The 14172-nt window shown below is 32.1% G+C and overlaps 4 protein-coding genes across 5 annotated transcripts; 2 read left to right on the top strand and 2 right to left on the bottom strand.

The window, feature by feature from the left end:
• Window positions 1-1845: 1845 nt before the first annotated feature.
• On the top strand, window positions 1846-3667 carry LOC111002969 (heat stress transcription factor A-5). The gene is made up of 6 exons (XM_045630285.1): window positions 1846-2234; window positions 2403-2547; window positions 2620-2712; window positions 2786-2846; window positions 3033-3294; window positions 3518-3667. Exons 1-6 carry the CDS (start codon window positions 1863-1865, stop codon window positions 3665-3667), a joined length of 1083 nt encoding a protein of 360 aa, XP_045486241.1. The 5' UTR covers window positions 1846-1862.
• Window positions 3668-3713: 46 nt separating this feature from the next.
• LOC111002959 (proteasome subunit alpha type-7-1) lies at window positions 3714-4897 on the bottom strand. The gene is made up of 3 exons (XM_022273266.2): window positions 4681-4897; window positions 4121-4591; window positions 3714-3932 (listed from the first exon to the last, which is right to left on the bottom strand). The coding sequence occupies exons 1-3, from the start codon at window positions 4780-4782 to the stop codon at window positions 3756-3758; spliced, it is 750 nt and encodes a 249-aa protein (XP_022128958.1). The 5' UTR covers window positions 4783-4897; the 3' UTR covers window positions 3714-3755.
• Window positions 4898-5037: 140 nt separating this feature from the next.
• On the top strand, window positions 5038-6401 carry LOC111002982 (coiled-coil domain-containing protein 43). Its single transcript, XM_022273298.2, has 4 exons — window positions 5038-5230; window positions 5329-5556; window positions 5762-5907; window positions 6108-6401. The coding sequence occupies exons 1-4, from the start codon at window positions 5048-5050 to the stop codon at window positions 6178-6180; spliced, it is 630 nt and encodes a 209-aa protein (XP_022128990.2). The 5' UTR covers window positions 5038-5047; the 3' UTR covers window positions 6181-6401.
• A 476-nt stretch (window positions 6402-6877) lies between these two features.
• LOC111002940 (secretion-regulating guanine nucleotide exchange factor) lies at window positions 6878-8434 on the bottom strand. 2 transcript variants are annotated; one of them, XM_045630284.1, is made up of 3 exons: window positions 8270-8434; window positions 7348-8197; window positions 6878-7230 (listed from the first exon to the last, which is right to left on the bottom strand). In XM_045630284.1, the coding sequence occupies exons 1-3, from the start codon at window positions 8291-8293 to the stop codon at window positions 6992-6994; spliced, it is 1113 nt and encodes a 370-aa protein (XP_045486240.1). In that variant the 5' UTR covers window positions 8294-8434; the 3' UTR covers window positions 6878-6991. The 2 variants fall into 2 exon arrangements, with proteins under 2 accessions (XP_045486240.1, XP_022128936.1); XM_022273244.2 differs by having other exon boundaries at window positions 6878-7233; window positions 8270-8433.
• Window positions 8435-14172: the final 5738 nt, after the last annotated feature.

Raw genomic sequence — 14172 nt, 5'->3', positions numbered from 1 at the left:
TACTGAGGATGAGCGGTGAGAAGGATTTTTAAAAACGAATCTATCAGAGGTGCATGCGTTAACAGTTACAATGACCCGTGAAATAAACTTATCTTTATTTTTAAGATATAAAGGAGTTCCGGGATGAACATAAAGGGGAGAAGGGTGAGTATCACCAAAGCTGCCTGCGGAGTTTAAACACATGATCATATTTTCTAAACGAAATATGAGCGAATGCAGAAATTTTGTACGCAATCCATCTTATCAAGCAGTGAGAAAGAGGCATAAGAAGTGGCATATAATTTGTGGCTGCTTTTATTAACGTGATGAGCCTTGGACATCTTTGGTTGAAAAGCACACTAAATTTTTGAATATCTTACTAAGAGTAAAAATTTTACGAGGAGTGAAATATTAAAGCATAAGTACGCCACTCTGCGTAAAAACAGTATTAATAACTATTAATATTATTAATAATTATATTTAATTCCACTGATATTGGGTTTCATATAATTTAATGCGCTGGCGACGACTATAAAGAAAATTTGACCCAGCCAAAAGCTTGTGCAGCAAGCAACCCATGTAGAATTTTAAAGGCCATTATATTGAAGGCGTTGCTGAAGTCTAGGAAAACGAGAACAGTTATTTGCTTACCATATTATTTATTTATTATATATTTATGATTTTATCCATCGGCCATCCCTCGCGTATATCGTCAGAAACATTAACTAATGAAGTAGTCGTGGGATTTGCAGCATATTGGAGAGGATCCAGTTTGAAGTTATTGCAATTCGCTTAGTAGCGAGAATATGAAGAGCACCAGAAAGAAATAGTAATTTCGAAGTCACAATTATCTACATATTTACTTATTTTTAATTTTTAAAGTAACTTAATGATAATGCAATATAACATTTTACCTCTTAATATAAAAATTTAACTAAAAACATAATATGAACAAGAAAAGAAAACTTAAGCCATTTTATAAATAACTATAAATATTGCAATTTTTGTAAATTCTGGATGCACAAGACACGCGTATATGGTGCTTCCTTGTGTAAATTTGTACGCGCTCGCGGCACCTACAGCAATTTACAAAACAAAGCAAAAAACAAAAGAACCGCTTACCACGCCGAGTGTGATTATTTGGCACTCGCATTTTAACTATTCAACCTCTAAGGACCATAAATAAATAAATTAGATCTGTGTTTATTTCCTAGGGTAGTGGTAAATTAATGGCGTTAAGGTTTTTGTTTTTATGCAAAATGTTTGTATGCATCTGCAATTATTACGCAATTAATTGTTCTTATGAAAAACATCACATGAAAAAAATAATCTGTATGGAAAATAACTATTTGAGTTATTGAATTATAGATATTAGGTAGGTACTTGTTAGGCGGACAAACTTTGATTACGGAAATGAAACAAACAAGATTTTTTTTCTATTTTGTTGTTTGTCATACTCAAAATCCATACCTTTTGACGTACAGAAGTTAGCCCTAGCGCCAACTCTCGTTTATGAAGACTGAATTTTCCCTTTATCCAAATAGCAACCTAAAAATAAAGTCGCTTAAATTGGAGCTTAAGGTCAAGGCCCAAATTTCATACTTATCCACCATTTCATAGGTATCCACGCTTTGCTACTGGGCTAGCATTTCTATTACTCTCGTTATTGATTATATTTTTTTAAGTATGTTAATAAGAGTTTTAGACTACCTTTATTTAACCAAAAAAAATTGAGGGTAGGTTCTTCGTGTATACCTAATCATTTTTAAATTTTCATAGATAATAAACAAAATATGCTTTGTGTCATATGTCAAATTACCTCAGCCGCGAATATTTAACTTTAAGTATTTCTATTTGGTCGTAAAAACGAATATTAAATAAAAATGCAGGAAGTTTCGAGTGCTTTAAGGCAAATGCGATTCCCTCAAAAGCTTTGGTATTTATTGGATTTAAACACCAATGCTATTTTATGGGGAGGGACAGGAAGAACTATTCTTTTGAACTATCGAGTATTGCATACTTATTTACGATGCAACCATTCTATCTTTAAGACGACAAATATTTCTAGTTTTGTCAGGCAGCTAAATTTGTATGGTTTTAGAAAAGTTACTTCACATTTACAAGATCCTCTTTGTAACTCTAGTAACCCTTACATGCACGAATACATGCATGATTATTTTCAATTTGACCGACCAGAATTACTCAATAAAATAACTCGGAAGGCTCTTACAATGAAAAAGAGTTTTAAAGTTAAGGTTTGTTGGTTGTTTGCTATTTTTTGAAATATATGTTTACTTCAACAAAACTATTCCTCTGGGAATGTGTCCATGGGCGGTATCACTTAATAACAGGTCAACCTCCTGCACATTTGTTATATAATACATATATCATTGTTCTATTTAAAAAAATGTTTTTTTTTGCAGAATATATTTGGGAATACTGACCACTTACTTAATATGACTCCACTACAAAAAGCGCGTAGGGCTCTGCAAATGGCACTTAAAAAAGCAGTTCAAAATGTTTACAGTCAAGATACAACAAAACAATTTTGTCAAGCTGAATTTGATGGTAAGTCTATAAATAAATTTTGTAAGTATCTACTTATGAGAGAACTTTATAAAATATGCAAACTATTTTTAGATGACCACGAAGATTTTCAAGAAGAAGAAAGTTTTGACTGGATTCCTGGTGAAAGTCCTTTTAAGAATTTTGAAAATAATATCCAACAAGCAGGTCAATCCATATTATATTCCCTCTTTTTCCTTTTTAATTCCTTAACCTACCTAAATCCATCTTTTATATACAGCCATTGAAAAGTCAGCTACTATTGATGAAAAGGAAAGTCCTACTGTTGTGGAAACAAATGGGTAAGTTTAAAAAAACAAAATATGCAGTTTATAATTTAAAACTGCAGAGGTTTTATAGTTCAGCTTCATTGTTTTCTTTCAATGCTTACTATTTTCTATAAGCTTTTATAGTTCAGCTTCATTGTTTTCTTTCAATGCTTACTATTTTCTATAAGCTTTAATATATAATGAAAAAAAAAATTGTAGTATGGTACCACCGCAGGAGAGTCTTATGCATTTTTCTGATGATTCAAATAAACAAGCAAATGACAACTATCCTACTCATTTCTTAAACATGCCTGACCTTGATTCTGAACAAATTGAAGAAAATTCTGGTGTGGAATTACTAGCAGAATTTAATATAAACAGTAACATGTATCAGGGTATAATAAAGAAGAAGAACTTAAAGGATTCTTCATTGAACTGTGTATTACCATCAGTCAGCAATGATGACATAAGTTTTATTGAGGTAAATATTTACTTTTTTAAATAGTGTTTTAGCTTTAAGACCTTTCAGTGGTCTAATTAAATGTTAAGGTTTATCTTTGCATATGAGAGTTTAGTATTCTAGGATACTAATACTACACAACTAAATCTTACTTAACTTTGATTACAGATTAAATTCTTTCTTCTAATTTAGAAAAAAATAAATTTTTATAAATTTCTTACTAAATAATGTTTTATTGTTTCAGTCTAATGATGACATTAACCATTACAATGGGGAATGGGATCAAATGTTCAGTGACATGATGACGAACAAAAGCTCTAGTCAAGATAGTGTTTCAAATCTAAAAGAGCTCTACTCTCAGATTTCGCAAACAATAGATTTACTTAATTCATAGTGTTTTTATAGAAAGTAACAAAATAAGAGTTAATTAATACAAAATATTCCTTATTACATGTATTAAACATAAAAAATACATATTAAAGTTACTTCTTTTGTTTTTTCTTCTCTGCCTCTTCCTCTTTCTCCTTTTCAATTACTGTGACATATGAATTAATGGTATCAAGATCTAACATTTGTATTGGTTGATTGCGTCTCATGACCGCAATTTCAAGATTTTTCTGGCCTGACTGCACAACTTCAAGAAGAGCTCTGATTGCCAACTGTAATTATTTATCAGACATGTTATCATAATTAAATTTAGCATAACCAAATAAAAGAGAACATTTACATATTAAGAAGGTCTGATATAATATTTAAACAGTAAGGATCCACCTCTATACTGTTTCTCTTTTAAATCTAGATTTGGAGAATAGAATAAACAACAAGAATAAAAGAAAATAAAATGTACCTTAACAGCACCATTTTCAGTTGAAACTTCCTCAGGAGTATAGTTCTTCTCTAAAAATTCACGAACAGTTTTAGCAGCTCGTCCAGTTGCATTAGCTTTCCATTCATAGTAAATACCAGATGGTTCAGTCTGAAACAGTCTAGGGAAGCCATCATAGTCAAATCCACCAATCAAACAAGAAATTCCAAAAGGACGACGGCCATTACTCTGGGTATATTTCTGCTTAAGACCTGCTATGTATCTTGTAATGTACTCTAATGTGACCGGATCCTCAACCGTCAACTTATGAGACTGACACTCAATTTGTGCTCTATTTATAAGGATACGAGCGTCAGCAGTCAAACCGGCAAACGCCATCACTACATGATCATCAAGGAGGCATATTTTTCTGACTGTTCTCTCTTCTTGCAGTTTAGCTACTGACTTCTTTTCTACTCCTAAGACAACCACATCCTTACCCCTAACACCAACCTATAAAGAATGCAAAATTCAAATGTTTACATGTGTAATGTGTATTTTCGTACCTCGTACTTTAGGCAGTTAAAACTCAATTTACATACCGCAGTAGATCCTTTTCGCACCGCTTCCTGTGCATATTCAACTTGCAACAAATGACCGTCTGGTGAAAAAACTGTAATAGCTCTATCGTAACGCGCTGACATGGTATTTATTTAATATGTTGAATATTAAATATAGAAACAATTTAAAATTGCTTAGTAATAACTAATAATGATACGCCGCATATAGTTTCGAGAATGACAAGACAAATTCAAAAATACCTATACAGAATCAAATAAAACATGGATTTCAAAATTCGATGTCAATACTAAATTGTCAGTTATCAACTAGTTTAGTTAGCCCCTAACAGATTATAAAACTTGTATTTTCCTTCAACTATCTTAAGTGAAATGTCAATTGTAACCAAAGATGGAACTCTGGAGCAATATGGCGGCTGTCATGACGGAATTTGAGCCGTGGTTGAACAATAAATTAAAATCACTTAAAACTGATGAAGGTGTGTTTGGATCATATATATCAGGTATTTTGGAAGCTGAAGATTCTATAGATGAAAAGAAGGATGCATTAGAAGGCATTCTTTCTGAAATTGTGGTATGTGATATACCTGCGGTATATTATTCTGCTTATTTAATTCTTTAATTTAACCATTAAATTCGTAATTTAAAGTGTTTTAATTTATAAAATGGCAGGATGCAGATATAACGAGTCATGTTAATGAAATAATAGAGAAATGGGAGTCTTGCAAGCCAAATGAGGAGGGTCCAAAGCAGGTAGCAGATATAGATGTTGATATTCAGTTGACAAAGATGCTAGAATCTCAGTCCTTTGCGACAACTACGCGACGAGAGTACACAGATGAAGAAAAGAAGATTCGTGAAGCTATATTGTCTCAGTACAGTCAACTCTCTGATAATGAGGTTAAAATATTATTGGTCTTATTTAGTTCATGTTCATTTTTTCTTAGCTCTAGAAAATCACCTAATAATGTTGTTATATCTGTTAATTAAATCACTTCATGATTTTTCTTCACGGGTAGTTTAACCTGTTCATTTAGTTAAAAATAACTATGTGACGTAACCTCATTAACTTTAGAAAATGTTAATTAAATTTTAAACATTACAGGAAGAAACAACTTTTGTAGATGAAACAGAAGGATCTGAACTAGTAAAAAATACAAATGCATTAGATGTTGCTGCAGCAGCCAAAGAACGCCGTGAACTAGCAAGACTAGAAGCACAGAAAAAAAAAGAAAAGGATAGAGAAGACAGGTACAGTGTATTTATAATGACATAAAAACCTACTGAAAACATCTTTATACTTAATTCAATCAAGCTATATTATATCTTATTTGTAAATGCAACAAAGATAAACTGATGAGTGAAAACATCTTGGTTATATGTGTTGTAGTTAGCAATTATTGTATAGTTATCTGATAATCTGTATTAATTTTTTTACTAATTGATTTCAGGGAAAAACAAAAGCAACTGAAGGAAGAAAAAAAGGAAAAACGTAAAACACAAAAATCTGAAAAGAAAAGGTGAAAGTGAAGTGTGCTCTGCTGCCTTTTTCTATTCTTATTATTGGGTAGAAAAATAAACATTTTAAGTATTAAGTATTGCCTTACAATGCAAATGTATTTTTCAATATGGCTAGTGATTACAGTTTTACTTTGTCAAAGTTATGATTTCTCTAAAATTATAAGAATTTTTTAAGATTATCATTACAAATGTTTGACATAAATAAACCATATCAATGTAATTTATTTTAATGTTACACTAAAATGTCTACCCTGGTTTGTATTAAATCAATTGGATTTCACATAATATTAATTCAAACTTAACCTTTTAGCACCAGTTGCCATTTTTGTGTTTAACACAACTGTTACGTATAAAAGACTATATAATTATATATTTAAAATCTTTAAAACATATCAAACAAAACTTAAAAATAATAATTATAAAATATCTACGTAAAATTGTAAAGAGCACTGGAACTCTTATTGATTTATTATAATTAGGTGGTAAAACTCAACCACACAAAAGGATGCTTGGTGTGGCACAAAATATAGGTAAGGCTGCCTCCATTGATGTTTTGCTATTTTATTAATCTCACATGAATTTGGATACTCCTGCTTGGGTCTTGGCACTGTTTAAGAATATTAACACAGAACGGAACAATTGTGCATCTTAGAGCAGAAACAGTCCATACTGCTGCATTGGTAAAGATAACTGCTAAAAGTATAAGAAAATCTCTAACAAATATAGGTTTATTCAATATTTATCACAGATTTATGTTTTAGTTCACTAATAACATTGCATAATATACTTAAGTTGTAACATGCATATTCTAGGACTATAATTCATTGCTTTCTTTTTCTGTAACTACAAAATTGTGTGCACTTCCAGCATATATTTGTGTAATTTGATTATGTAAATCTTGACCAAACGTTATGAGACATGGAGTGAATACAAAGTCTCCAGATGCAGTACCAGTATTAGCATGCTCATTCCAGCCCCATGCCCATAATGTATTATCTGTTGCTAAACAAACTGTATGTTCTGAGCCCAATACAACATCTTTGACTAGCCTTTCTTCTGAAAAATGAAGTAATTGTTATTTGTATATAAAGGTTAAGTAAACAAGCTTTTCAACATTATTAAAAAAGACTATTCTAAACAGGTTAGTACTACATCAATGGTAAAATGTACCTGGTAATTTTATATTAATAATTTTCCCTTCAAATGGTTCATTTGTTCCAAGTTGTCCATAGTTATTTCTACCCCAAGCAAGAAGTTGACCATCTTCCAACCACAGTAAAGCATTAGTCCAACCACTGAGAAGTTTTTTCACGGTTTTTTTAACATTAATATCAATTTTTTGTGGCTTGTAAACTTTTTTATACTTCTCAGATGCCAATAAAAGCTGACTATGTTTATTATCCCCCCAAACATACAAAGCTTTTTCATCAGAGCTCCATGCTAATGTATGGTTTTGTCCACAAACTATATGTGTCACCATGCTTTTCAATGGAACCTTCTGAAATCTGTCTGATATTAAAATATGTGGACCTAACCCAAGTTGACCATGTTTTCCACATCCTGTGGTCCAAACTTCACCTTTTGAATTAATAATAGCTGTATGTCGCAAGCCCATAGATACTGAACAAGCATTGACTTCTAACCTCACTGGTTTTACAGCATCTGAAAAGTGTTCTTTAGGAAGCCCTAATTGACCATGGCTATTAGAACCCCATACAAATAAATATTTTTCATCAGTAACACCACAACTAAAGTCCCAACCACAGGAGATATTGATAAAATTAATACCACTTAGACACCAAACCCTTTCAAAGTAAATAGCTTCATCTAACATGCCTAACTGCTTTTTAACATTCCATCCACAAGCAAAAAGCTTTCCTTCATCGTCTAACAATAATGTGTGTCCACCTCCACATGCAACTTGTTTCGTCTTGGACCAAAAGTCTCTGGTGATCTTAGTAGGTGCGTTAACTTGTTCGCTTATTTCATTTAGACCGAGTTGGCCGTGAGAATTAGCACCCTGGAATAAAAGCGTGAAGTGTAAATAAATAAGAATAAAATTTCAGTAGATAATATAATTATTATATCCTACCCAAGACCATAGTGTAAATGCCATCTTATAGTTTCCTGTAATATCCTTATGCTTATTGTGAGTTTAATTACTATGCACTTTTTATATACGTATAGAATTAGTTCATAAATTGAAAAAATAAAAACATTAGGTATGCATTATGATTGGAATAGATATGTCAAATTTTTGATTGGCAGTTCAAAAGTTTAGGCCGTCGAATTTAATCTTGACTTTTAAGTGACTGTCAAATGACAATTAACCTTGACAGCAGGGTTCTGCTCCAAAATCACTTGCGACAGGTGTGACGTACTGAGGGAGTAATTGATAATTCGCTATCTAAATTAATTCGAATGGAATGGTCAAACAACTTGTAACTAAGATGCGCCACTTACCATGATGTCGAGAAAATCAGCCCGTTTGTCGCACATGCGGCATTCGCTATCCTCGTCTGACAATTGATAATATGCGTTAACTCTTTTTCACTCTACCTTAAATATTTATCATTTTTAACAGCAATATTTGTGGCCAGATTTATCTAGGCGCACCCATATACGATAATTAATAGAAAAAAATAGTATTAAAATCATACCTGTTTACTCATGGCTGCGAAGAAATGCGGCCAGGGGATCAACGGCACCCGTGGTTTTTTTTAAATCTTTATGTAAATTGCCGTAATAGACGTAGACGATATTTTATTTAAATAATATAATATAATAGTGAATGAAATGTTTTCCAAAAAATTGATTCAAAATAATAATCAATAAAAATACTAGCGGCCAAATGTTAATAGGCTACTTGGTAGACATACATTTTCCTAATTATAAATATACATAAAAAATTGCAATTTTTTTCAAATAACCGACGAGCGCACTAATCCTGCAGCCGGATCTTAGACCATGTTTTCACGTGACCTACTGAATATCATTTGACTGTTTTGCCTTTAAACTATGACAAAAATTTTGTAATTGCATGTTAGTGGCAATTGATTGTTTAAGCAGGCAATCGAAATCGGCTGGATAAAACACAACGTGGACACTTGAGAAGAAGCTAATCAGTAACCAAATTGGAGCCAAGCGCAATCTTACTTAAGTACAGTGATTTAGAATTTGAACTTCAGTATTTCATTGTCTTGAAAATTTACTGACTGTAAGTACACAAAAATGGTTGAGAAACACTGGTTTACATCATATAAATTTCAATATTTTACAAAAACTAGTTTTTAAAGTAAAAAATATAAGATGTTTTGGATAAAATTATGGACGGTTTTATTTTGGGTAATTTTGAGTATAGTAAAGACGGCTACCAATTAATTTCGACAATCCTCATCTACCGACTTCGAAGAACTCGAGTTTATAATTTTTTTAGTTTACCAATTGCCCAAACTGTAAACTGTTTATATTCAATCAATCAATTAGGTTTGTAGATAGTATAACAAAAACAATAAAACATTCACTAGCATATTATATAAACTGCAAAAACTATATAATAACTTATATATAAGTTAACCGTAAGCTAAGTTAAGCTTACGGCCATGTTGGTTTCATGTAATTTGCCAAAGTCTCTTGCCACTTCTTCAACGATGAAACCGTGAATCCAAATATAGAATAATGAATTAGATATGAGGATTACCTAAACTTTCTTAAGGAATCAGTATTATAGGTAAACAACAAAAAATCAGTGCCTGATTCGTCATTATACAAGAAATAAGAATACTATATCACTTGATTTTATTATATGTAATTAAAACTTTCTTGTGCAGAGCAGACAAACAACGTGACGTGTAATTTAAATATATCTACATATTTAATTCGTCGCCAAAATGTCTCTCAGTTCACCAAGTTTGTTATATCATGTTTAAGCCGTTAAGAAATAAGGTAACTATATGTTATGAATTAGTTCATGTATAAACTAAATTTGTTAAATTAGAATTATTTTTATATAGGTATTAAAGTTCCTTATGATTTATAAGTATATAAGGTGTCTTGTTATATATTTCCATACTTTACATGCCTGCTTTGCCACCTTCACAGCATTATAGATAAAGTCTTAATTAATTTAAGAATTAGTTGTGATTTAAAAATAGTTGATTTGTAAAATTATGTATGAAAAATAAAAGGGATTGGTAAAGTGAAACTCACCTGAAGTTTGAGTATAAAAGTTAGCCAGTTATGCTATTCTCAGAGTTTTTATTATAAAGGCAAAAAGTTGGGCGGCTGCGAATCCGTAAGCTGCTTTGTGATACTTTCATTAAAACTGGAACCAACAATGCCGCTCTGAAACTTGACCCTTCTAAATTTAAACTTTTACAATGAAATGTACTCCAGTGGCAATGGAATTCTATTAATTAAGTCTGAACATTTTTTAACTCTTAATTTTTATTGTATTTTCGCATACGTTCCCATTACTTTTATAACACAAACTTTATACCTATAAGCTATAAGTCCTATCATCGGAAAAATCCAAATTCAAAATCGTTATAGGTGCCGACAAGTTTATTTTGTCTTACTTTCGGTCGGTCGGTTTAATTTGACTTACTTTTCAAAGCGTAAAATATAAATATTGTGTTTATGATATGCTTGTTTGTGTAATTTAATATGCTTTTCGGATTTGATGCCGGGGGCTTATTCACTGGCCAGAAGTAAATTTTATGATATCTACTGCCGTGAGGCTTGCACTAATATGCAATATCCCAGTGTCCTACGGGCGGGTCATTAGCCAAGCTGCCAGCGCAAGCGTGTTATTTAATCATGACTACCGTGTGGTATGTAAACTCCCTAGCCGACTACTAGCTATTTTTACCGGCACAAGGAATCGCAAACTATTCGTTCGAGAACTTCTTAACATTACAATGGTTAATGTCTTCATTAAAAAAATGCTGACTTTGTTTTCGCGTGAAGATCTGAAAAAACCAAAACCTGACATTAAAATCTGACATCAAAAATGTATGAATCTATTTGCCTATGAAGAAAAAAATATCTAAATACAGGTACTAAAAGGCTAAATCTATAAGAGTTGTCCTATTAAAGTTCCTTATAAATTTCACACATAAAATTTCGTAATTTATTTAAGATTTTCCTATATAACGTACAATCTGTAGGTACGTCGAAGTTGTTTCTGTCTGTTTGCTGTGGAAACGACTGAAAAATGGAGCTAAAATTAAATGGAGCAATCCAATATCTTACCATAGAACATCCAGGTTTGTAGTGACGAGCAATGTTACAGGCCGGTGCTCAAGAACTCGCATGATTGGGTTTAGAAGCGCTGCCACACGTATTTTAGCGTTGATTTAAAATTTTCGTTTAACATATTTACTAGCAAGTTATTAGATTAATTTGACTCTCTAGCAATCGTGTTGGAAGTATCTACGAAATAATAACAAACAAACACGGAATATTGACTATTTAAATCGATTTAGTAAAACTGTTATTGCTTTGTATTGTGATTTAATAAAATATTAGATTAGATTTATGTTTGATAAATAAAATTTAAAGAAATGCAATGCATTGTACATTAATTACATTAATAATTGATCCCGAATCTAATGTAGCCTTTTTGATATTATAAGTGACTAAAAAAACATGAACAATATAGTTAGTAGCTCGAACTCGTCGTATGTTTGGTAATTTTAGATAACCAACTACTTCAATGGGACGTAGGTAACACTGAAAATGTTTAGAACTGGCCAGTTACATTGTTGATGAAAACTTGTTTTGAATTTCAATTTTAGAACTCTTTGGTAACCGTAGTATACTGCATTCATTTGTCAATTGTTTTTGTGAATTGGCGGCAAATCTAAAACTCTTGTTACACGTGAAAATGACCCTAACGCGATTTTTTTTTATTCAGCGGGTGTTTCCTTTCGAGGATCGACAAACTAAGGTAAAAAAGTTAGGAAGTCATGGAATAAAGATGATTGCCTTATTCTTTGGTCGGAAAGATCATATCGCGACAGTTGTGCTAGAAGATGGAAGGACAGTTACTGCAGACTGTTTGCCTGTTGTCTGGGAAAAAATTCGACGGCAGCGCCCTCGAAGCAGGATCATCCTTCACCAAGACAAGGCTTCAGCGCACTCCGCAAAACGGACTGTTGAATATTTGACTATGGCAGGTGTCGAGATAATGAGTCATTCGCCATACAGTCCTGACCTGGCGCCTTGTGACTTTCATTTATTTTCAAGAGCTTAAGATAAATTCAAGGTATTCGCTTTACGAGCCCATAAGATGCGGTAAAAGCGTACAGAAATATCATAGAAGAGAACATAAGGAAGAATGGGCCTACTACTTTTCTCAGTGGTTCCATCGAATGCGACGATGTGTAGAGAGGGATGGAGATTACTTCGAAAAACAATAAGAGTATTGGCATTGGCAACTATCTACATCTATATCTTAAGCCGTTTTTCATCATTATATCATTCAATATCTGAGCAATTAAAAAGATCTTTTATTTTATGAAACCATTTTAAAAATAATGTTAATGTGTGGTTAAACCCTGAAAATTGTTAGATATTATCAGCCTATCCATGCTGAGAAATATAGAATAGTAATTGTAATATCATTTCTTATATTGCCTGTTTTATGTTTATTTTCTCGGTTAAGTTTCGCGTTTACGCTTTTTATCGGCGTTTTACATACACTCCATAAAGTTCAGATGGCGACCACGAAGTAAGTGCCCATTACGAACATCTATTCGCCTTTTATGTCTTCTATATAAGGTAATATATTTTATCAACCGTTTCATTGACTTTGTGTAGAATAAAGATGAAAGATTACGTCATTATTTATATTAAAATAAGAAAATGTAAACAAGTTGTATCTTTGAATTTACAAATTGAAACCTTTTAATGGGGCATGGTATACATTTCTAAGCTTGTGATCTACGATATCTAAACTAGTTTTCTAGGACCGTAGCTAAGATTCCCGAATTCCGTCAATTCAAAGTTAAATATATACCTCATGTTCCAGTCAATTTTCGTCTTGTGTTTAGTTTCATTAATTCAGTTATCAGTGTTAATCTGAGCTGTAGTAATTTGTACACGGAACAGACATAATTATAAATTAACGAAATATGCTATATATAATATATATAAGAGAGTGGTCGACTAACTGTTTATACTAGTCTCAACTCGCATAAGTGTAAAAATGTTATCTTATTTAATATACACTATTTATAAAGAAACATTTTATTTTTATAGTTAATATGTAAAAATAATTCCAATATCATATTAAGGTTAGTCATTACTTATTACATACATTATTAAAAGGAGTCCCTTTAGGCAAGGTTCCGAAGATACTGGCAGCGTTCCCCCTTTGAAGAGCTAGACTAATTCTTTGTCCGAGGTAGCTGCCAGCTTCGGTCTCCTGTGATGTCGACTAACCTTTTTGAATTTGCTCGAAATAGCCTTATAGCGCTAGGACCCCACGGACCAAGGGTCTCGACACCGAATGGGACAAAATCATATTCGGAGCCCCTGTATTTGCAGGCTTAATTATGGCGTGTTTGAAATTTCAAACAAGGTTTATGATGTTTACATCAAACTATAAAGCCTTTTTTAGCCTTTTCAGCCGCAACTGAATTTTTGTTCAATCAAATGATACTTTATAGAGTATTTCGAATAACAAATATAACCTTGTTAATGAATTAAAACACCAGATTTGTATTACTGAGGATATTCCATTATTTGTTTTTTTCTACGAGAATAGCAATTTCCATAGTGTATTCAAAATTATTATTTTGTTATCTGTGGTCGTTCTTTGGTGTGGCACTTTTGTGGTTGAATTAATACATTAAACTCCGCGGCTCCATATTTTGAGTTTCAAATTAGATATACCGGCGAAATTCATAAAATAGCAAAACATGTGTTTCTATAAAATACTTTAATTACAGCACTGGACAATTCCATAGTATTTTTGAATTGTATGCGAAA

The sequence above is a fragment of the Pieris rapae genome, chromosome 12 (assembly GCF_905147795.1).
Source record: "Pieris rapae chromosome 12, ilPieRapa1.1, whole genome shotgun sequence".
Classification (NCBI taxonomy): domain Eukaryota; kingdom Metazoa; phylum Arthropoda; class Insecta; order Lepidoptera; family Pieridae; genus Pieris; species Pieris rapae.
Note: the sequence above shows the minus strand (reverse complement) of the source record. Positions and strands in the feature narration are given on the sequence as shown.